Raw genomic sequence first — 23,885 nt, 5'->3', positions numbered from 1 at the left:
GCATGGACTTGATCAAACCACCTATGTTCAAAATCAGAACACTTGCTACCTATGTAAGCATCAGTGAGTTTTTTAACCTCTCTCCACCTGTTTCCTCAATGTAACATGTGTATAATAGAATCTCCTTTAAGATTGTTTTGAGGATCAAAAGAATTAATACATGTAAAGTCCTAGAACATTGGCGACACATGGTACCTCCTCAGTATTTTTACTCTGGCTCATTTCTGTGAATGACCTAGCACTTTTGGTATGGTATATCCTACCCAGAGCCCTGGTACATGCTAATCTGTTTTTTAAAAATAATTTGTAGGGCAGCCCCGGTGGCTCAGCGGTTTAGTGCCACCTTCAGTCCAAGGCGCGATCCTGGAGACCCGGGATGGAGGTCCCACATTGGGTTCCCTGCATGGAGCCAGCTCCTCCCTCTGCCTGCATCTCTGTCTCTGTGTGTGTGTGTGTCTCTCATGAATGAATGAATGAATGAATCTAAAAAATAAAAATAATTTGTATCCCTTCTCCCAAATCATAACAATACTGTCATTTCTTTCAGCTTAAGCAACCAAAAAGAACCTCTCTACACTCCCATTTCCCTTTAGCTACTACTCAGCTTCTTTGTTTCTCTTCTATTGCAGAATTGCCTCAGAGTTTTCTGTATTTGCTGCCCTGATTTTTCTCCCTCCCCTTTCCTTTACACCCATCATGCAGGTGTTTTGACCTGTCATTTCAGGAAACTGCCTACATCGAAGTCAGCAGTAACCTCCATTGCTGAATCTATTTCAGTTCATCTGACATCTCCCTTCAACTCTAATTTTTTTTAAGATTTTATGTATTTCCTTGAGAGAGAGAAAAACACATGCGTGCAGGGGGAGGGGCAGAGGGAGAAGCAACCCTCCCCTCCCAACAGGATACCCCCCCCAAGACTCGATCACAGGACCCTGAGATCATGACCTGAGCTGAAGGCAGACACTAAACTGACTGAGCCACCCAGAGGCTCCCCCTTGAACTCTTCTTGAAACCTTATTTTCTTTGGTTTTAGGACCCCATACTCTTCTGCTTTTCTTCCTGTCTCACAGTACATACTCTCAGTTTCTCTTGTTGGTTTTCCTCATGTCTCCCGCCTCTTAAATTGGGAGAACCCACAACTCAGTCCTTGGAGCCCATCTTCAGCTACATCCTCCCTTTGTAATCTCATCCAGTTGCCTAGATTTAAATTCCATCTATTTGGTGGTCATTTTCAAAAGTCTAGCCCAGACCGCTCCTCCCAACTCAAGATTTCTGCAGCCGGCGGCCCACTAGACATTTCTGAGGGGATGTTTGTTTGTTTAATCTTTTTTTTAAGACTATTTATTTATTCATGAGAGATGCAGAGACACAGGTAGAGGGAGAAGCAGGCTCCATGCAGGGAACCTGATGCGGGACCCGATCCCGGGACTCTGGGATCACACCCCAAGCCAAAGGCAACCACTCAACTGCTGAGCCACCCAGGTGTCCCTCTGCAGGGATGTTTAATGCAAACATCTCACACCACTAACATTCCCAGTCTGAATTGCTGATTCTCAGCTTTTGTTCTATATGTTGACTCTTTGTGTCCCCTCTATCCTGTCTTGGCATTACTTCAGAATGTGACTTTGTCCTGTCTTTATCACTACCAGTGGTCCATTGCATTGCCATTTCTCACTTAGATTATTCTCATGGCCTCCAAACTTGTCTCCCTTTTCTACTCTTGTCCTTCCTCCACCACGCCCCATTCTGTCCTCATTTCAGCTGTCAATGATACTAACAGTTCAAGTCACTCTTGCCTTGAAAAAAAGTCCTTACAGTTTTTTACAAGACCCTATTCAATCTGGCTTTCTGTTACTTTCTTATTTCATATCTGCTTGAGCCACAGCAACCTCCTTGCTATTTTTCAAAGGTAACATGCATATTTCTGCCCCAGTGCCTTTTTTAAAAGATTAAATTTAGAGAGACAGCAGAGGGAAGGGTAGAGGGAGAAGGAAAGAATCTCAAGCAGTGTCTGAGCTGAGCACGGACCCCAACGTGGGGCTCCGTCTCATGATCCTAAGATCATGACCTGAGCGGAAAGTCAAGTTGTCAGACACTTAACCAGCTGAGCCACCTAGGCACCCCTGCCCCACCCCTCTACACAAATCTTTTCCTTTGATTAGAATGTTCTTCCCTAGTTACTTACAAGATTCATTACCTTTGCTCATAAGTTACCTTCTCACTGAGGCCTTGCATGATCATTCTATTCAGATGTGATCTCTTCTTAGCATTCCTTACCTTCCTTTTTTTCTGCATACTTATTATCTTTTGCAAAACTTTCACAGGTTCAGATATTTGAAGAATTCATGACTCCACTGAGCATACTCATTTAAGATTTTCATCTTCAGGCAAAGGATATTATGCATCAAGAACAGAGTATCGGCAGGCATTAGAGACCTGTGAGAAGCCAAGCATAAGCTTCCCGTGTTCTCATTTGCACACAGTGGCCCCTGGATTGAACACTAAGATATGTGCAGAAGTTCCCAGGGCATCTTATGCCCCTCTGGTCTCATAATCAAGCCATGCTTCTATCTGGTTATGCAGGTTGAAAACTGTCAGTAGATAAACATCAGTAAATAAATGGCTCCCTAGAGATGACAGTTTTCTTTTCCTTTTAAGATTTTATTTATTTATTCATGAGAGACACACACAGAGAGAGGCAGAGACACAGGCAGAGGGAGAAGGAGGCTCCATGCAGGGAGCCCAATGCAGGACTTTATCCCAGGACTCCAGGATCATGCCCTGGGCTGAAGGCAGTGCTAAACCACTGAGCCACCTGGGCTGCCCGAGATGACAGAGTTTTCTAAGTCTAGCTGTAAATTAACAGCTAAAACACAATATAACTTCTTATTTTGTTTTTGTTTATTGGCTCCAAATGTGGGCACACAATCCTCCACTCCTTGGGGGCAGAATTTCTGTTTTGTTCATTGTCGTATTTTCAGTTCCTGCAGTGATCCTTGGCACATAATGGGTGCTCAGCAAATAGGTGCTAAGTAAATTATTAAACAAATAGAATTTTTCCCTGATTATATAACTATGCTATAAGAGCCTGTTGGGCATGAATTAAAAAAAGAAAAAAAAAAGAATCTCTGGTATCCCTTTTGGTTCCAGAATTACTATCAGCAAACAGTAAACATTTAGTAGTTGCCTTGAAATGATTTCCAGAGGCCCACCCACTTCAGATACTTTTTTTTTTTTTGAAGATTTATTTATTATAGAGAGTGCAACACATGAGTGGGGGAGGGGCAGAGGGAGGGAATCTCCAGTAGACTACCTGCTGAGTGCAGAGCCCTATGTGGGCTCCATCTCATGACTCTGAGATCACAACCTGAGCCAAAATTAAGAGTTGGACACTTAACCTACTGAGCCACCTAGGTGTCCCCGGAAACTATTTTAGAGAGCCTCCTGGATATCTTACAGCCAGGTATATAAGAATGATTTGAGCCATGTAATAAATACTTCAAGCCTCTGAAAGAAGAGGTTTTTGCTTTTAACTATTTTACTGAAGTATAACACCCATAGATAACAGTTTTTCTTTTGCAGTCTACTAGACTGCAGAAAGTCCATTTTTCAGTGACAGTGGAACATTTTGGCAACAGTTTTGCTTAGGGCCTATGTGTGTGTGTGTGTGTGTGTATATATATATATATATATATAAAAGTACAATTTTGAAATTTTAATGTAAATCACTAGGAAAATAGAACTTCTTGCATCAGTCTTTTGTGAGACAAACTGTACTTAAATTTCCATGTTTTTGGTGCAGCCACTCTTTAAGTTTTGTCAGAAAGTTAAAAATAGATCTACCCTACAACCCAGCAGTTTTGCACTACTAGGATACAAAATACAAATCCAAATGGACACATGCACCCCAATGTTTATAGCAACATTATCAACAATGGCCAGACTGCGGAGAGAGTCTAAATGTCCATCAACTGATGAATAGATGGTATAAATACATGTGTGTATATGATGGAATATTACTTAGCCATCAAAAAGAATGAGATCTTGCCATTTGTAACAACATGGATGGAGCTAGAGAGTGTATAATGCTCAGTGAAGTAAATCAGAGAAAGACAAATCCCATAGGATTTCACTCGTATGGAATTTAAGAAACAAAACAGATGAACATATGGGAAGAAAAAGGGAAGCAAACCATAAGAGACTTAATGATAGAGAACAAATTGAGAGTTGATGGGGGAGGTGGGTGGGTGATAGGTATTAAGAAGGGCACTTGTGGGATCCCTGGGTGGCCCAGCGGTTTGGCGCCTGCCTTTGGCCCAGGGCGCGATCCTGGAGACCCAGGATCGAATCCCACGTCAGGCTCCCGGTGCATGGGGCCTGCTTCTCCCTCTGCCTGTGTCTCTGCCTCTCTCTCGCTCTCTGTGTGACTATCATAAATAAATAAAAATTAAAAAAAAAAAAAAAAAGAAGGGCACTTGTGATGAACACTAAGTATTATGTGTAAGTAATGAATCACTAAATTCTACTCATGAAAGCAGTATTACACTATGTTAACTAACTAGAATTTAAATAAAAATTTGAAACAAAAAGTTCCCAAGTTTTATGTTGTAATGGAAAGCATTTCTTAATCAGCTGTAGGCCGTTGTTTTACGTTTCCACGGTAGAAATAAACAACATTTGCAATTTACTGTTTTAATACAGGTACGCCGTTTCAGAGAAAGCAGACAAAAAAACACTAATGAAGAAGATGATGAAGTTCGAGAGGTAATTTCTGATATAAATTCCTGTGCTTGTGTGTCAGTTTGTTAAACTAGAATGACTAGTAGGTTTGTTTAGAATAGTCAGTCCACGGACATTTGGTGGATATGACTGAGCAAGAATTGGCTTAGGATAGCTGCCTTTGATATCAGTTCAGCCTACCAGTATTCTGCTTGCCAACATCCATCCCCCTTTTTTCATTTTGCTTCATCTAAGACGTATTTAGTTGTGTGATGGAGGGGAGCATATACAACAAGAGCCCTTAGTGATCAAAATTATACATAAGTGCGATCAGAGCATCTTATTAGAGTAAGATAAAATCTTGCCCTACTTAGCTGATATTATTTTGGGCCTAAAGGAAGAAACTTAGTATTTTGCTAGCAGTATTATTGTAGATAAATATATAGTGTCCACTTGGCTTTCTAAAATGTTGCAATGGGCCTGACACTATCAGTGTTGTCTTTCTCAGTCTCTGCAGTTTAGGAACTTCTGGTTAGCACCCATTTACTGAAACTTCTGGCCTCTATCTGGTACTCAGTGAATGCACCGTTGAAATATATTTTTCTATTTTCTGATAGTCTGTGGTGTTTTCTGATTGCTATTGAGTATTTAAAGATTATCTTACAACTAATTTACTGTTGGGATTTTGTCTTGATTGCTTTCCTTCATATCTGTTACAGCCTTGCCATTCTACTTTGCATTAGCAATACAGATGGAATACATGGTTCATTCATGTCCACTAGGAACTCTCACGTTAGTAGATGAGGTAGACATATGTAGAAAGAAAATATTAAACCTTAGCATGACCTTAAGGGTCACTCTCACTGAATTAATACAACAGTCCTGCTAGTCCACTGTCATTTTCCTAAGTATTTCAGAACTGCCCCTGACAGGTGGTGAATTGGAAAGAGCTGAAGCACTTGACACATCCCTCAAATTAACTTTTCTAACTTCCACTGTTTTCTCTACTACAAACAAAAAAGAATTATTTTAATGAGCCACCCTTACCTCTGCCAATCCCCACCCTCTAAATATTTTTTGCCTTGTTATAAGCACACTCCTTAGGTCAAAGTCAATACCTGGGACACTAACAAGGAAAAACCCTGCCTACGGAGATGGGGACTCCTACTTTATTACTTTTTTATTTGAACTCTCTTCTAAAGGAATCCCTATTTAGTGGTTGATCTACTGGTGACCACTAGGTATTCCCACAGCCTTTCAGGTGAAGCAGTTTCAGATACTGACAGAGGAAAAATCGGCTATTGAATAATTCTTTGGTACCATCTCTAAATGCTATGAGATAGACTTTTTTTCTTTCTTTTTAAAATAAAATTTCCAAATTTATATCTCATTTACTTCATCATCTGTCATATCATACTGGCTGCTTCAGATTTTAGGCTGATCCAATAATGCCCTTGTGTGGAATGTGAAGGAATTGGAAAGTGGTATTTTGGGTGTTATTTTTCTCTTCTGTCTTATTACAAAAATTTGATGCCCTGTGCTTACTGTGGGAAAGTTACCCCCCCCCCAAAAAAAAATTATGCCCCAGTTCATTAGAATATGTAGAAATAGGAGCAGTCTAGTAACTCAGTTAATAACCTTTCTTTAGAGAGAATCCAAGAGGATAATCTCAGTGTCTAATTTTGTGAGCTTCATGGATTTCTTCCCTTTGTACAACTTAACACTGTCTCCATCTTGTAATACAGGGAATTTTGCCGGAAAGGGCAAATGTTATTCATTAAATTTTTATTTATTGAATTTTTTCTAGGTGTGTGTCATTTACACTATTTCATTTTATTATTATTTTTTTAAGATTTTATTTATTTGACAGAGCAAGAGAGCACAAGCAAGGGGAACAACAGAAGGAGAGGGAGAAGATCCCAGGATTCTGGGATCAAGACCTGAGCCAAAGGCAGATAGATGCTTAAGCTGTTGACCCACCCAGGTGCCCTGGATCACGTACACTATTTTAGTTTCCATTTTACAAATCATACTGAGACCACAGTAAAGGTTATGTGGTGGGGTGGAATTTGAACCTATTTTTGCCTTCAAGTCTAGACTTTCTGTCATATACTATCCTATCAGAACTGTATATTATAATAACATTAATACAATGCATGGCCAATGAATGGCTAAAAGTGGGAGATTTCTGAAAGTTTTTGGTGTGCAGAACATCAAAAATCACTGTTCCTAAGAAGCGCAGATGCAACTGCTATACCATTTACAAGATGGTTTTTGGAAGCTAAGAGGAGGAGGCTCTAGATTAGGGATCCCTTATCGTATTTATATTTGTATTCATCTTACAGAGCACCTTAAAGTAGAAGAGTGTTTGCTAAATAGTAAGAACGAATGCTAGAAGAAAGAAATCACTTCTGGTTCTTGGGTCATTTAAACTTGACTAACCATTTCAGTTTAACAAATTACAGAAATAGGTCTTTACATGCCCTTTATGTTTAGAACCCTTAAGCTAAGTTTTTCATTAATCTTTTAAAGAATAAGAGTGAGGGATCCCTGGGTGGCGCAGTGGTTTGGCGCTTGCCTTTGGCCCAGGGCGCGATCCTGGAGACCCGGGATCGAATCCCACATCAGGCTCCCGGTGCATGGAGCCTGCTTCTCCCTCTGCCTGTGTCTCTGCCTCTCTCTCTCTCTCTCTGTGACTATCATAAATAAATAAAAATTAAAAAAAAAAAAAAAAAGAATAAGAGTGAATATTTCCTACAAGGAAGGTAGTAGAAGGCATGACAAATTGCATTTGGGAGTTTTTTAGAAGAAAGCACTTTTGGGTTTAGATTTTTCAGCTATATTTTAAGAATTCAGCAGGTTAATTGGGGTTTCCTGGGTAATTTGCCAGCTTGCCATTTGATGTTATAAATGATCTTTATCTTTAGCATACTATTTAGGACTTGTAATGGAATTTGAGACTTTCGCAAGCTTTAACTCCCAGGCATGTAGAATCATTTTGCTCAGGACAAGAATCCCAGTACCATGTTTAAGTTATTTAAGCAGACACAAGCATTAGTCCTTCCAAGAGGCTTTAAAACCTCTTGTTCACATTGAAAAGCTCTAAGTATTTTCTTTAATTATAAGTTCACGTTTAAATAAGAGATCAAACAGTAAATATTTTAGGTTTTGCAGCTGTATATGGTTTTTGTCACCTATTCTTCTGTGTGTGTGTGTAGTTGTTGTGTGTGTGTTTTTTTTTTAATAATCCTTTAAAAATGTAACATCTATTCTTAGTCTGACTCATAGTCCAGAGTTTACCCAGCCTCTGATTTCCTGTGTTCTACCTGAATTTGAGGCAGGGTTGATAGCCTCTTTTGAACTGCAGTACTAAGCACTATCAACAAAGTGAAAAGGCACCCCACAGAATGGGAGAAGATATTTGCAAATCATGTATTTGGTAAATGATTAATATCCAAAACATATATTGTAAAGAACTCCTAAAATTCAACCACAGCAACAACAACAACAACAAAAAAAAACAATTTAAAAAGTGGATGAAGGACTTGAACAGACATTTCTCCAAAGGGAATAAACAGGTAACCAATAAACTCATGAAAAGATGCTCAACATCACTCATCATTAGCAAAACGCAAATCAAAATCACAAAGCCACTTCACACTTACTAAGATGACTATTACAAAAAAGCTAGAAAATAGTGTTGCCAAGAATATGGAGAAATTGTAACTGTTGTGCATTGCTGGTGGGAATACAGAAGCATCTGAGAAAAATAGTATGAGGATTCCTTAAAAAGTTAAACAGAATTATGTGACCGAGCAATTGCATTGCTAGGTATTTAGCCCACAGAATTGAAAGCAAGAACTCAGATATTAGTACACCCATGCTTATAGCATTATTCACAACAGCCAAAAGGTATTAATAGTCCAAATGTCCATCAAAAGCTGTATGAGTAAACAAAATGTGTATGTGTGTGATGGACTTTTACTTAGCCTTAAACGGAATGAAGTTTCACTCATGCTGTAGTAGACAAACCTTGAAAACGTTACGCTAAGTGAAGTAAGACTTGTGAAAGGAGGAATATTATAGGATTCCACTTAAACGAGATCCCTAGAGTAGTCATATCGTACAGACAGAAAGAATAATGATAACAAAGGGAAGGGGAAGATTAGGGAACAGGGAGTTATTTTTTAACAGGTATGGTGTGTCAGTTCAAAATGATGAAAAAGGTCTGAAGTTGAATGTTGACGATGTTGCACAACAGTGTGAATGTGCTTAACGCACCTGAACTATACACTTTAAAATGGTTAAAATTAAAATGCTCAATTTTACGGTATGTACATTTTGTCACAATTTTTTAAAAAACCGTGTAATACCAGGATGGTATATGTTCAAATCTCACAAAAAAGCAAATGGAAACATTGTCCTACCAGTGGCTCTGGACAATGGCTCTGGACCTATACTCATGAGGTAAATTAGAATTCCACTGCTAATTCTTAGAAGTAATGACTTCGGGTATATCAATAAACTACAGGGTCTGTTGCACAGAAAAGTGGAGTTAAAGTATTTGAATGTAATGTTTGAAATGATAAAATGAAGATAAAGTATTTAGACAAAGAGAAATATAAAATTTGAAAATGATAGTGGGTAATTCATTCCAAGAACTAATCATAAAAGGGCATGTGCATTTTAAATTTTTGCTAGATCCTGCCTTATCACCCCAGAGATATTACACCAGTTTACCTTCTAACCAGGATCTGGGAGTGCTTATTTCCCCACATCCGTGTCCTTGTGGTGTATTACTACATCTTTTGATCTTTATAAATCTGAGGGGTGAGGAAACTGTTTCTTGCTATCTTTATCATTACTACTTTTGTTACTGGTGACTTAGCAATTTTTATGCTTACAAACCATTTATATTTACATGAAACACCTGGTCATGTTCTTTGCCCGGAAATTTTTGTTTTGTTTTGTTTTTAGTGCCTAGCTCATAGATCTCTCTGTTACAGCGCTCACAGGAAGGTGTGCACACACTCTGTGCATGGTGGGGCAGTTGCATATTTTAGGGTATTTGTCATGTAAAAGAAGGGTTTTGGGGTTTGTTCAAATCCAGAATAGATGATGAGTTAAGTGCCTTTTTGACATCTGTAGAGATAAGCGTGTGGGATTTTTCCTCCTTCATTCTATTAATTTGGTGAATTATATTAAAGCATATTCTATTATTGCCTCATCCTTGTGACCACTTTGTGAGCCTCCTGGTAATAGGTATCCTGGTTTTTCCATATGTTCCTGGATTCTCTTTGTTTATTTTAGTATTCATAAGATCCTGTAATCTTTTTGTGCATGCAGGCCTTTGTCAGTTTTTCAGAGCTATATTATGCTGGCTTTGTAAAAAGAAATTGGAAGCTTTCTTTATGCTCTGGTATTATGGAAATAGCAGTGGAATTATCTGTTCTTTGAAAATTTGATAGAATACCTGTGAAACTTTCTGATTGTGGTCTTTTTCAGGGATTTTTTTCCTTTAACAATTTTCTCACATTATTCTTTGATATTATTAGTCTGTTGAGACTGTTCGTCTATTGTTGGATCTGTTTAGATTATTTATTTTCCAAATTACTTCTAATTGAAAAGTATTTTGTCAGGATTCTTTTAATTTTCCCTCAATCTTTTTCCCCCCTCCATTCTCATTTCTAATGGTGTATATTGGTCTTTTTCTCCTTTTTGTTAAGTTAGTGATTTTTGTCAATGTGATTTTGTTCCAGAGGATCAGTTCTTAAATTTACTAATTCAAATGGATTTTTGCTTTAAATTTATTTATGATTGTATCTTTATTGATTTCTAATAATTCCCTTTGGATGGGTTTTATTTGTCCTAGCCTTTTTTTTTTGTCCTAGCTTTTTGAATATCAAATCTATTTATTTTCATTCATTCTTTTTTAATAGGTTATAAGCTTTTTTTGTAAACACTTCTTTAATTGTTTCATATGTTCTGGTATATACTATTTTACTGTTTTCTGGATTTCTACAATTTTGGTTATGTGGCTTAGAGGCAGGTGTTGTTTTATTACCATTAATTTCTAATTTTATTCATGGCAATTAGACAATATAATACCTTTTACTATTTAGAACTTAATTGATATCTTTCTTAGCACCCCATGAAGAATCAGTTAACATTTCATGAGGTCTTGCAAAGAAGTATCTATTTATTTTCAGAGTATAGAATTCAGTACCCATCAATTAGATTGTCTTATTGATTATGTAATTTAGGTCTCCTTTTCCCTATTAAATCTACTTTTTAAAAAAGTATAGTTGGTTCTTGTTATTCATTTATGTTCTATGTCTAATGCAAACACTAAATTAGTGAATAGTGAACCGTATTACTCGTAAGGGAAATACAGGATTACGTTCCTGCCGACTACTGGCTACATTTTTGTCTGCTGTTCAGTACATAACCTTTCTCATGTGTGTTCCTGTGTTAATTATATTATTGATTCATTAGTACTGAACTTAGATCCAACAACCCTATAACTCATCCCTGAATGAAGTTTATTTAACACATGTATTTCAACTGTAAGGCACGTCACAACCTTTCTGTGCTTGGGCAGTATTGGACAGCACCTTAGCAATGCAGTGAATCACCAACCAAAAGCACAGAATGTGAAAAACTTGGTGCTAAATATGCCATAAAAAGGACACTTATTTAAAGTGGGAGAACTGAAATAGAAAGACTGAGTGTTCCCATTGTTCATCTTCATCTGGGAATGTGTGTGTCAGGAGATTCAGAATTTTTACCACTCTGCACAGGTTCACAGATGACTGCAAAAGTATCAAGAGTGTTGTTCCAGGGGTTACAAATATATTTTGGCAAGTAGGTTATTTGCAAATACAGAATCCGAGAATAATGAGACCGAGAATAATGAGACCGAGAATAATAATGAGCATACTTTGGGACAGGGAAAATGAATTGAAATGTTTTTCTCCTATTTTTTATTTGTATTTTTTGTTACGTTCCCTGAAGTTTTTCCTCTCTACATCGTAATGCTGTGCTAAGCCCTTCATGTAGTGGTAGTGTTATTTTCTTTAAGCTGAGATCATTATAATGAAGCTGGATTGTCTCCCACCTTCTACTTCACTCCTACTTCTACCCTACCTGCTTTGTTCTCATCTCCTCATTTAGCCCTGCCTCTCTTTATTTCATGATAGAGCTTAGAAATGCTCTACCCACCTATTCTTAGACCCAGAATTTTTTATTCCAAATAAGAAAGATTGTAGTCATGATCCCTTGGGATATCTAGATCAATTTTAGAAAGGTCTACACTGCCTAAGACTCTTTTCTACCTTTTTCCCTAGGTCACATCTTCATTATATATATATATATATATATATATCTTCAGAGATTTTGTGTTTTGAAGTTGGAGCTATTTTCTGATTTTATTGAAAGTCTATTATGTCTTACTTCTGTATTCCTTACTATATTTTGATTGGTTTAAGGGAAGAGCTCAGGGCAACATTACTTTTATTTTATTTCTAATCAGAAAACCTGTATTCATTTCAGAGTTAAAATATTTCATTAAGTCTCAAACTTGTCTTTTCTAGGCAGTTTCTTATCAAATTAAAATTTGTGACATATTCTTGGTCCTAAGCTTTTTATTCTTTTCCAGGCCTTCAAATGATATTCCACTCAATTCTTTTTATCATGTTTTTTTTTTTTTTAATGTTTTATTTACTTATTTATTTGAGAGAGAACAGGCATGCACAAGTGGGGAGGAAGAGCAGAGGGACAGGGACAAGCAGACTCCAAACTGAGCATGGAGCCTGATGTGGGGCTTGTTGTCATGACTTTGAGATCACAATCCAAGCTGGAATCAAGTCAGAGGCTTAAGCGACTGAGCCACCCAGGCACCCCTTGTTTTATCTTTTTTTGCTCTTAATTCTTAATTTTTATAAGAGATTATTGCTCATGATTTTCTGATTACAAAGTAATATTTTAGGAAAATTATACTGAAGAAAATTTGTATTTGTGAATAAAGAGGAAAACAAGGGCAGCCTAAAATTTCATCATCTAGAAATAACAGCCATTTTTTATAAGCTTTTTTTCTTGTTATTAAGAGTCCATTGTACAAAGTAGTCTAAATGATGACAGGCTCTTACAAATGGTGATGTTGGGGCATCTGGGTGTCTCAGTCGGTGAAGTGTCTGCCTTCGGCTTAGGTCATGATCCCAGACTCCTGGGATCAAGTCCCATGTTGAGCCCCATATGGGGCTTCCTGCTCAGTGGGGAGCTGACTTTTCCCACTCCCTCAGCTGCTCCCCCTGCTTGTGCTGTCAAATAAATAAATAAAATCTTTAAAAACAATAAATAAATGAAAACAAATGGTGATGTTGAATTAGAGATGATTGCCAATATTATCCTACAAGTTTTGATTCTGTGAAATTTTACTGTTCTAGGCACACCTTTTCAAAAGGTCTCATTTTATAGATAGTGTGGCAGATCCATCTGACAAATCATAGGAATTGAATTTGACAGATGGGGGAGGGGAGCTCTTCTGCTTGGCATTTCTATAGCATGACGAGTGAAAAATAATAGTGTAGACAGTTTGAATATTAAATGTTATCTGAATGACCAGATTAATAGCTTAGGACACTACATATTCTACTAATGTGTATTTTCTCCTTTCTCCCTCTTAGGCTATGACGAGGGCCAGAGCCCTCAGATTTCAGTCTGAGGACTCTGCTTCTGCCTTTAGTGCTGAGGACCTTATGAGTATAGATTTGGCAGAACAGATGGCTGATGACTCTGATGAGGACACCTCAGCAGCAGCCAGTAGAGGAAGAGGCCGGGGCCGAGGCCGACGAGGAGGAAGAGGGCAGAATTCAGCCTTGAGAGGAGGGTCTCAGAGAGGAAGAGGTTAGCACTGTGTGTGTTACCACACACATTCAGACTTGGCCATTGAATGGTACATGCAGGATTGTAATCCTGTCCCCAGAATTAAGTTATGCAGTCCTTTCACATTTGATTTTTATAGTGCATAAAGTCAGTCTTTAGTGTAATTCAGACATGTATATTTTACTTAAATTTTAATGGCCATGTGCACATAAGATTTTTTTGGCCCATAACATTAAGAACTTCACTCCACTTCTCACACAGTACCTTTCAGGTACATTTAATGCCATATTTATTCTCACACGTATAAAGTAATAGGCAAATATGAGCTGCTAAGGAAAATGGCTACCTAATGACCATTGACAGCAGGAAGAAACTCCCAGGTCATAAAGATTATTATTTTTGTTACTGTCATAAGGTACAAATGCCCACATTTTTATGAAGTAGCTTCATAAAATTTGTTCAAAAAGAAAGCTACTGTAAAACAATTTGATTTCCTAAAGCAGTCATTAACATTAATTGCCATCATCGTATTGATGCAGGACTGTTGTCATTGAATAATCCAAATAATAGAAAATTGGTCATTCCATTACTTCCTGATGCGTTATATAAATTCATTTGTAGGAGTATTTTTAAATAGTTTTTATTAAATATTTATTCATAGGAATTTTAAGCTGGTAAAATAGTACTTAATTTGAAAATTTCCAAGAAAGAACCCCATCCTCTAGTGATAATTTATTTTCATTATCCTTAAGTTTACAAAATGTTTCCTTAAATTTGTTTAGAATATTATGAACCAAATGTGGTATAAGTATAGTTTTTGAAAATTGATTAGACTATTATGTATTTCTTGTTATATATGTCTTTGACTTTTTGTACATGAACTTTGTTTTGATGTAGCTATTTATATTTCATTTTGGCCTTCTTTTGAAAAAAAAACCCTTGGCTACCAATGGAATTGTATATTGACTGCTCATTATTCTAACAGTAGGCACTGGTCTGGAGACTCCTACTCGAGGCAGAAGTTCAAAGGCCACTACGTCAACATCTAGAAACATGTCTATTATAGATGGTGAGTATGGATTGCAAATTATAATCTAGCAGTTATTTATAAATTCCAACATAGGAAGATCTAGGAAATCCCCATTAGGAAACCTCATTGATTTGTGTTGCCATCACTGGGGAGTCAAAAGGATTATTAGGATTACAGGATAAACTATTCTTTAAAAAGTCTTTGCCATTCATCAGAGCTATTGAAAAGGGTGGACCTTAAAAATTATTTTTTATTATCCCTTTTGTTTTTTTTATCCCTTACTTTTAGACAGATTTGATTATTTCCTTTATAGAGGGACCATGAAGTCTGAAAAGTGAGTCAGTATGTTAACAATGATCAAGAGAAAGTGCCGCTTCTTAATAAATATATCATTTACTTTTTTATGCTGCTTTTCTCTGGTTCTGCTGTTAGCATAGGGAAGTCCTATGATGTGTATTTTAGATAATACTCATAAAGACTAGTGTTTATGTAAGAGTTACTGCATGCTTCTCAAAGCTCTGTGGTTAGATACTTATATCTGTTTTACAGAAAAGGGATCTGAGGCTTTGAAAAAATAGGCAACTTACCCATTATCTCACAACTAGTAAATTTTAGAACTTGGGTTAATCCTGCATTCCCTAGACTCCAGAACCAGTGGTTAACCACTATATAGTTGACCCTTGAACAGAATGGGTTTGAACTGTGGAGGTCCACTTACATTTTGGGGGAAGGGAGGCTTTGATAAGTACATTACTGTTATTTTTCTTAATTACATTTTCTTTTCTTGAGCTTACTTTGTTGTAAGAATACAGTATATATACAACGTACAAAGTAAGTGTTAATCAACTCTTTATATTGTCAGTAAGGCTTCCAGTAAATAGTAGGCTATTAGTAGTTAAGTTTTGGAAGAGTCAGAAGTTAAATGGGGATTTTTGGAGTGTACAGGGGTCAGTGCCCCAACCCCTGAGTTCAAGGGGCAACTGTACTGCTAGTTTCCAAAGCAAGAGAAGATTAGAGACCTAATTACTGGTTCTCAGTAGAGGAGTCTTTGTATTATACAGAATAACCTATCTAATTAATGTGAAGATAAAGTAAACCACCCCAGAAGGAAGTAAATTGTGACACCATCAGAGGAAGTCTTCAACATTTATTGGCTGGCAACTGACATTGGAGGAAGGATACAAACATCAAATTGAGTAAATGACTCTTAAAAATACTTATCAAAAGTTCTAGGGGTGTCTGAGTGGCTCAGCTGGTTAAGCATCCAGCTCTTGATCTCAGCTCAGGTCTTGATCTTGGGGTTGTGAGTTCAAGCTCCATGTTGTTCATGCCCAGTGTGGAGCCTACTTGAAAAAAAAAAAAAAACAGTAATTTTTAAAAAGTTCTATTGTTGTACTCTTACTCAGTGATTATTCAGTACTTGAGAGCCAGGTGAGATCCTTATCTTGACTTCAGAAATATGTTGCCTTTTAGGAAATGGCATCCAAAAAGGTGCTCTTCCATTCTCGGCAGGAGTAAGGTAAAGCAGAGAAGGAGAAAAATAGGCAACATAGAAAAGACCTAGGCAAAGTTCAATATGGAAAGGCCTGTGACTTTGAACAAATCACTCATACTCCTACGTTTGTTTACATAATAACCCTACATCATGGGTTGTTCTGAAGCCGAAAGATAGAGCCTGGCACATAGTAGGCCTCTACAAAATGTTAGTTATAAAAGACAGAAAGAAAAAACAGAGGGATACAGAAAAGCAAAGTGAGTAAAACATGTACATTTCCATGTTAAGTCACCAGAAGCTGGTTGCATGTGACACAAAGTCATACTCACCTATACCGTAACTCAAACTGCCTTTTTTCGTCCCGGCTAAATTATTTTATATGAAGCTTTCCTTGGCACCAGTGGGCATAATTAATCACTTAAAGTGAGTCTTTGGGCTTCCATTTTGTTGTTGAGAAATGAGCTGTTAGAATTGTAGAGCTTGCTTTTTTTTTTTTTAAGTAGTCTATTTTTCTTCCAGCTGGCTGTTGGTGTTCTGCAATTTCACTGATGAATCTAGATATGAGATTCTTTTTTCTCCTGCTTAGGATTTATTAGGCTTCATGAAATTGTGAATGAGTGTCTTTCATCACTCCTAGAAAATCTTTCCCTTTAGATAATACCTCTGCTCTTTTTCTTGCCTTCTGGGTCTTCAATTAAATAACTGTAAGAATCACTGTCTTCCTGGGAGTATTGATCTCTTTTGTATTTTCCCTTGTTTTGTCTTCCTGTGCTATATTGATCTTCCAATTCACCCATCTGTTTTCTTTTTTTTAAGTAAATTCTAACCCCAATGTGGGATTTGAACTCATGACCTCAAGATCAAAAGTCCCATGTTTTACTGACTGAAGCAGGCCCCCACGCCCATCTGTTCTTAAAACTCTCCTTTGAGTTTTTTATTTTCATTGTTTTTGGTGGGGATAGAGATTCTACTTAGTTTTTTTGAAATATGCTGTGTGATTTTTAAAATTCCCTGCAGATATTTTTAAGTCTGTCTGTAATTTTGTGTGTGCATAGTAAGGATATTTGCTCTGTATTCTGTGGCTACTAACCCAGTATCTGAATGTCTTCGGCCACTTTTTAAAATGTCTGTTTCTGATTTCTGTTTCTGTGGATTCTCATTTGTGGTAACTTATTTCCTTGCATGTTTTGTTACCTGTTGTCCCTAAGAAATAATCAGCAAGAATAATTTGAGATCAAGGATGAACATAAGTTCCCCCAGAGACAACTCATATTTGTTTCTCCAGGCTTCTGGGCCACATGAAACTACATTTAAATTTGTGACTTTGAGGTTCAACCCACTGATATGTACTTGCAAAATCCTATTTATGTCTGCCTCTCTTCTTGGGGTCCCAGCTTAAGGGAGGGAATATGCATTAGGCCTCTCCTCTTGAGCAGGTCTTGAGCTGTGGTAGCCCTTTCCCTCTCTCTAGAGAAAACTGTCAAAACCAGTGTGAACATTGGTCCAGATCAGTGGAAAATGATTCTGATCAGAAAATGATTCTGCTTGCCTCTCAGAGTTTGAGCTTTTCTTCTGTTTTGACCTGTTAATTCTTTATGTGATCAGTAATTCAATGCCATTAGAATTTTTTTTTAAACATTTGATGAAGCAGTTTGGTTTGCTTTGAGTACCAGTGTTTGTCTGAAAAACCTAGCCCACAGTAAACAAACAGATTTTTATCTTTATTTTCTTCCTTAAAACTCACATGTGGCTGCCTCCTTTGCATCTAAAACTTTATATCTCATAGGGTGTTTTTGTGAACATTTTTTTTCTCACTTCCTACCGTCAGCTCCTTTCAGAACTACTATGCCTGTGAGACTTTGCAGACATTCTTTCCTGAGTCCTGCTCTGTGACCCATTGATAATGTGGGATAAAGCTTCTGTTTGTATAGAGAAGATGGAGACCAGTCAGAGTGCTTTAAAATGTTCACAAATAATCCCCTTTTTTAAGTAATAACGTTCATTTGTAAAAAGTAAGCCAAATAAATATGAAACTTCAGATGTCCTGAATTATGCTTAGGAAAAAATCTAATTGTGGTGTACTTCATAGCAGTTGGTGTAGTTAAGAACCCAGGCTTTGGAGGCAGACCTGGTATGGTCACCCACCTCTTTACTGACTGGCTCCATGCTCTTGCTTGGCAAGCATTGCAGAACAGAGACTCGACTCGGTCTTTTTCGTCATGGTGTCCATAGTGCCTGGCTGTAGTTGATGCTCATTAAATACTTGAGAATGGCTGAATAAAAATTACTTAGAGATATATAGCATACAGGTTAAAAACATTGTTCCTGGGGCACCTGGATGGCTCAGTGGTTGGGTGTCTGCCTTCAGCTCAGGTCGTGATCCTGGGGTCCTGGGATCAAATTCCACATCAGGCTCACCTCGGGGACCCTGCTTCTCCGTCTACCTGTGTCTCTGCCTCTCTCTGTATGTCTCTAATGAGTAAATAAATAAAATCTTTAAAAAGCAAAGCATGGTTCCAAAGTCAGCCATTGGTTTGAATTCTGACTAGTTGATTTACTAGCTATGTGTCCTTAGGCTTTCCATCTTCAGTGTCCTATCTGTAAGATGCAGTGATGATTGAATTTGTTTCAGTGATTTATTTTGAGGATTAATGAGAAAATACATGTGAACTATTTGACACAGTATGTATACATTTTAAGTTCCCAGTGAGTATAAATTGTTTCTATTCTATGAGCTTCAGATCCTTAACTATAAAATTGGCAGTGTTGTACTGATTCCACAGAGTAGTTACAAGGATCAGATGAACTTAGGGAGTATATTACTTAGCATAGGATTTAGTAAGAATTCAAAAAATGATTGCTGCTATTAGTATTAGTGGCAATGTTTAAAGTAAACTTAAGAAAATGAATGTTTTATAGTCTAAATTTGTCTTTTATGTAAATTTATTTGGTCTAATGGTTTTACAGTTGAACTGTCTCTAACATTGGGACTTTTTCTAAAAAGTGAAATAGACTTTTTAACACACATGTGTAAAACATTTTTATTAGGTTACATTTGGTGCTGAGTCTCTGACAAAATAACCATGGGATACTAACTATAGCTGCTGTGATGTTGGTGATAAAAGGATCTTTAAAATGATAATTTCCAGATCCCTGTTGTAATTGGAGGTATGAAGAGAGCTATAAAGGTAAAATTCTATTATAATAAGCCCCATGGAGTGTAGAGATTTACAATTGGAGTTTATCGGGAATGGTAGATATTACACGTACAGCCAGCAGCTGTTATGAGTTGGTAGCCCAGACTTTTCCACTGAAGTATGTCTGCAGAGGATGGTGACAAAATGAATATAGTACCTCGGAAGGGCTCTGTGAGTGCCATGGAGTTTACCGTCACAGCCGCCACTACTACATCTGCTGCTACTGCTGCTAGCTACATTATTTGAATACCTGCTACTTCTAGGCACTTGGCACAACTATTTCCACTAACTACTTCTTTTTATCTTTTCAGCAATTTTATTTTTTTTTAAGGTTTTATTTATTTATTCATGAGAGACAAAGAGAGAGAGGCAGAGGGAGAAGCAGGCTCCATGCAGGGAGCCCAGTGCAGGACTCAATCCCAGGTCCCCAGAATCACACCCTGGGCCGAAGGCGGCGCTAAACCAATGAGCTACCCAGGCTGCCCTTCAACGATTTTCTGCATGAATTATTATTAACACTATATTCTAGGTGGGGAAACTGAGACTTAATGAGCCAAGGGAGCTTGGCTCTAGTCACCCAATGAGCCAAGGGAGCTTGGCTCTAGTCACCCAGCTAGTCAGTCAAAATGAGTTTAACTCTACAACCACCATACTTGTATTGCCTTCCTAATGGAACTCAGTGCTTATTTTTCTGGTAATGTTAATTTATCTCACTGACATTTGTTGGGGATGAAAAGAAATGAAGGATTTATTTATTTATTCATTTATTCATTTATTTATTGGTAGGCTCTTTTCAGGATGTGAGAGTTTGAGGAATCAATTAGGGAATAATTGTTGAGCAGAAGTATTCTGTAAGAGTCACGATGGCTGGCTTATTTTTTTTTTCAGGTGCCCTGTTTAGCCTTTTGAGCAGAGTTAGGATGTGAGGCCCCAGTAATTGAGTAGAACGGATAAGTACTTTGCTTCTGCCCTTAATCTTTCCTCTCAGATGGACATCACAAGACTTAGGGGATAGAACCTGGAATAGAAACCAGGGACAAATCATAAATGTATGCTAGGTAGAACAGTTCCTGAGTTCAGATTATAGGAATCTTGGACTTTGTGGGTTTCATTGAGCTTTTGTCTTTTTCAAGGCCTCTTTTTTTCTCCTCTTGTCATGTTTAGTTTGGGGGTTGTCTTGGGGGAAAATACTGTTTTATATTAGGAAACTGGTAAGGCTTACGAAAAAATAAAGCTCTGATTGGCAGTTTGAAATTTATTCTAGTTTTTAAATATTCTACACCCAATTCGTTGGTGGGGTGAGTAGGGCGGGTTGCCTCACACCACTAAGCAATTCTTGGACATCAGCTGAGTTTCCTACAGTGTGACTCAATTCTCACACTATCTACCCACAGTAATGTCAGATTCCACAGGGTAAGGGGCTGACTTCCACAAGATGGCTTCCCTCTACCTTAGAGGCTAATCACAAATCCAGCTGTGCTTCTTACTGACTGGCTATCAATCAGTTTCCCCTAATTCCCTCTTTGGGTTTAATTACTTTGCTGGAGCAGCTCACAGAACTCAGGAAACTAGCTTATTCACTAAATTATTGGTTTATTACAAAGGATACAAATCAGCAGCCGGATAAAGAGATATAAAAGGTAAGGTCACAAGCAGAGGACTTGTATCCTCAGAGAGTTTGGGGGCCGGCACCCTAGCACATGGAAGCATGTTCACCACCTCTAAGCTCGCCAAACCCTTCCTTTGGGTTTTTATGGCAGCTTCGTGACCATTAGTTCATTAAATCATGGACTATTGGTGATTCATTCAACCTCTTATTCCCCTGTCTGCCTGGAAATCACAGGGTGGAACTGAGTTCCAACCCTCCCTTCCTGATTTCCTGCTTGGTTTCCCTGGCAACCAACCCCCAGCTTCAGGCTTGGTCCCAAAGTCATTTAACATAGCAAAAGACTCTTTCCGGGGTACTTAGGAAATTCCTAGGCTTTTAGGCGCGCTGCCAGAAATGGGCACAAAACCCAAACACGTATTTCTTTCTTTTTTTTTTTTTTTTTTCAAACACGTATTTCTTACTATAAAATCATAGTATCATGGCTTTGACCTTGGGAAAAACAAAGGGTTAGCCAAATTTCATGTTTCTAAGTTCCTAAAGCTAAAATGTAAGGATTTAAAGGAAAGTTTTCTCATAGCATAAAAAATACACTGTTTTCTAGGATTTCCTCTGGACTATTTCTTAGGTACTGAATATGGCTAACAAAGTAGAGGAAAAGAAAGCTCTTACCAGAACCGCATAGCTCCTAATATAGCCACAAGGAAAGATACTGCCAACTGTAAAAAAAAGAAGACATTACGAGAGTTACCTTCAACATATTTGGAGTTTAGTCCATTAGATGATCAGGTTTTATCCTTCATGTAGTTCTCTGTAAAATATTTCTAGTACAGGTGTATTTATGAACATCACCTGTTATTTGAGTAAGTCAGGAAGTTAGGAGACTGGCAGCTAAGCACTGATTTATTTGAACATGTAATCCCACCTCCCTTTAGACCTTTAGATCTTAAAAAACATAAATGGTTTTATAATTGGCCATCATGGATTTTTGTAAATAGAGCTTACAAAATCTTCAGCTAAAGATATGTACAAATTTTTCTAAGTTACTTTAGGAATAACATAGGATGTTTATTCTTTTGCATTATAGCCTTTAAATCTACAAGACAGCAGCCGTCCCGAAATGTTGCTACTAAGAATTATTCAGAGGTAAGATAAAAAGTTTTGTAGTTGTGTGTTAATAATTTATGCTCCCTGCATTATGAATTGTCAATTCTTTGATCTACAAAGTAAATAAAAGAAGAAAAAGTGGAGAACATTAAAGCTGGAGAGAACTTTATAGATTCTCCACACTAGGGGCTTCTAGGATTTTTTTTTTTTTAAATAATGTATCTCATGATTAAAAATATTACTGCATACACACATTTATGGATTTCTGAGGATAAATAATATTGAGCCAAAAAAGTCCATGCATGAAATATTAATACTGAAAATTGGAGTTCAGTGCATATAGAGGTCTTATTTAAATCTGGCTTCCTTTTGTTTCTTATCCTCTCACAACACTGTGGCTTATGTGCTGATGACTGGAGCTAGACTAAGACAAACCAAGCTGTCAGAATGTAAGGACCTCATTCTTAAGCTCTAGATTTAACATAAGCCTCTGAATTTCCTTTGGATTCCAAGATTTTATGTGGGCTTGACTCTCATCTTACCTTACTTTCAAAACCCACATCTCTTTATTCCTAAGGCAGTACTCTTCCCTCTGCATCAGGGTTTCTCAGTAGCAACACTATTGACCAGATAAGTCTTGGACCAGGTAAGTCACTGGAAGGGACTGTCCTCTGCATTGTAGAGTTTTTAGCAGCATCTTGTCCTCTACCCTCTAGATGCCAGTAGCAACTCCCTTAATTATGACAATCAGCAGTGTCTCCAGACATGCCCATAAGTTTCCAGAATAATAGTTATTACCACCTTCCCATTGAGAGTCAGTGCTCTATTTCATACATGTCCCAGCAACATTTTTTCAGATTTCATTCTTCATCCCTTCAGTATGTGACATGATTGGCCACCCTCCTTTTCCAGGAGACTTCTCTGCCCTGATTCTTATTTTGTCCTTTCAACTCCCTTAATTTCATCTTCTTTCCCCCCTTCTTCCTTTTGTTGTTATGTGGGTGTACAGGCACTAACTTTTATCCTGAGCTCCATTTTATTTGCATTCAACTGTTGCCTGCTATCACTTCCAGATCATCTAAAAACAAAATGAGCACATCCACAAGGTAGCTTTTCTAGAACTTTCTCTTATAAGGCATGAATTCAAAGGGATCAAGTGCTAATTTTTTCCTTCATTTTTTGATTTTGGTTACACAGTGGTAGATTGGAGGAGAATTGAATACATTTGATTCCTTCAAGGCACATAAGACAATCTTCTAATAGTTTTATGACAAAATGCAGAAATGTTGGGTGGATTCATAGCTTCTTAAGCAATTGCATTTAACAATTTTTTATTAATAGTTCAGTATTAGCCTGGAGGGGGAGAACTCAGGTGTTTTTTTCACTGTTTTGTCCTTGGCTTCATTCATTAGTTGAAAACATAGCAAATGTGTATATTGAATGTCAAGCTAACACAGAATGTGGAGGGATGAGTAAGTAGTATTTTGGATGATAGAATCAAGAATAACAAGTATCTTTCCTGAGACACGTAAAACTAACAAATGGTGTTTAACTGGGATGAATGTAATAAAAAGGTAGTACTTCCCACATGGTCTTATACCTAATTTTAAACTGGGAATGGAACACTAATTGTCTGACTCCTCACTAGAACCCGAGAAAACCACAGGTACCATCTGCACATGACCCTGTGTGAGTCATTCACCAGTCTAACTGCATGTTCTTCTAGATACCTGGCTGCTGTTGGTGTCCAGGAGAAAAGTGAGCTCAGACATGCATGCATAGGATACCATTTGTGATTAAAGAGTGACATTGGAGGGAGCTCAGGCTAAGTTTCAGGGTTTTTTTTGT

At 37.6% G+C, this 23,885-nt stretch overlaps 1 protein-coding gene across 3 annotated transcripts in view; it reads left to right on the top strand.

Moving 5' to 3' along the window:
• MRE11 (MRE11 homolog, double strand break repair nuclease) overlaps positions 1-23,885 on the top strand; it is a 72,106-nt gene that overhangs the window by 34,504 nt on the left and 13,717 nt on the right. For all 3 annotated transcript variants that reach the window (XM_041730406.1, XM_041730407.1, XM_041730408.1), the window contains 4 exons: positions 4,702-4,764; positions 13,404-13,623; positions 14,588-14,671; positions 22,018-22,076. In XM_041730406.1, coding sequence (XP_041586340.1) covers positions 4,702-4,764; positions 13,404-13,623; positions 14,588-14,671; positions 22,018-22,076 — 426 coding nt within the window. The remainder of the gene's footprint in view (positions 1-4,701; positions 4,765-13,403; positions 13,624-14,587; positions 14,672-22,017; positions 22,077-23,885) is intronic.

Source organism: Vulpes lagopus, chromosome 15 (genome assembly GCF_018345385.1).
Source record: "Vulpes lagopus strain Blue_001 chromosome 15, ASM1834538v1, whole genome shotgun sequence".
Lineage (NCBI taxonomy): Eukaryota > Metazoa > Chordata > Mammalia > Carnivora > Canidae > Vulpes > Vulpes lagopus.
The sequence above is the reverse complement of the archived record's forward strand: the minus strand, read 5'-3'. Positions and strand labels throughout refer to the sequence as shown.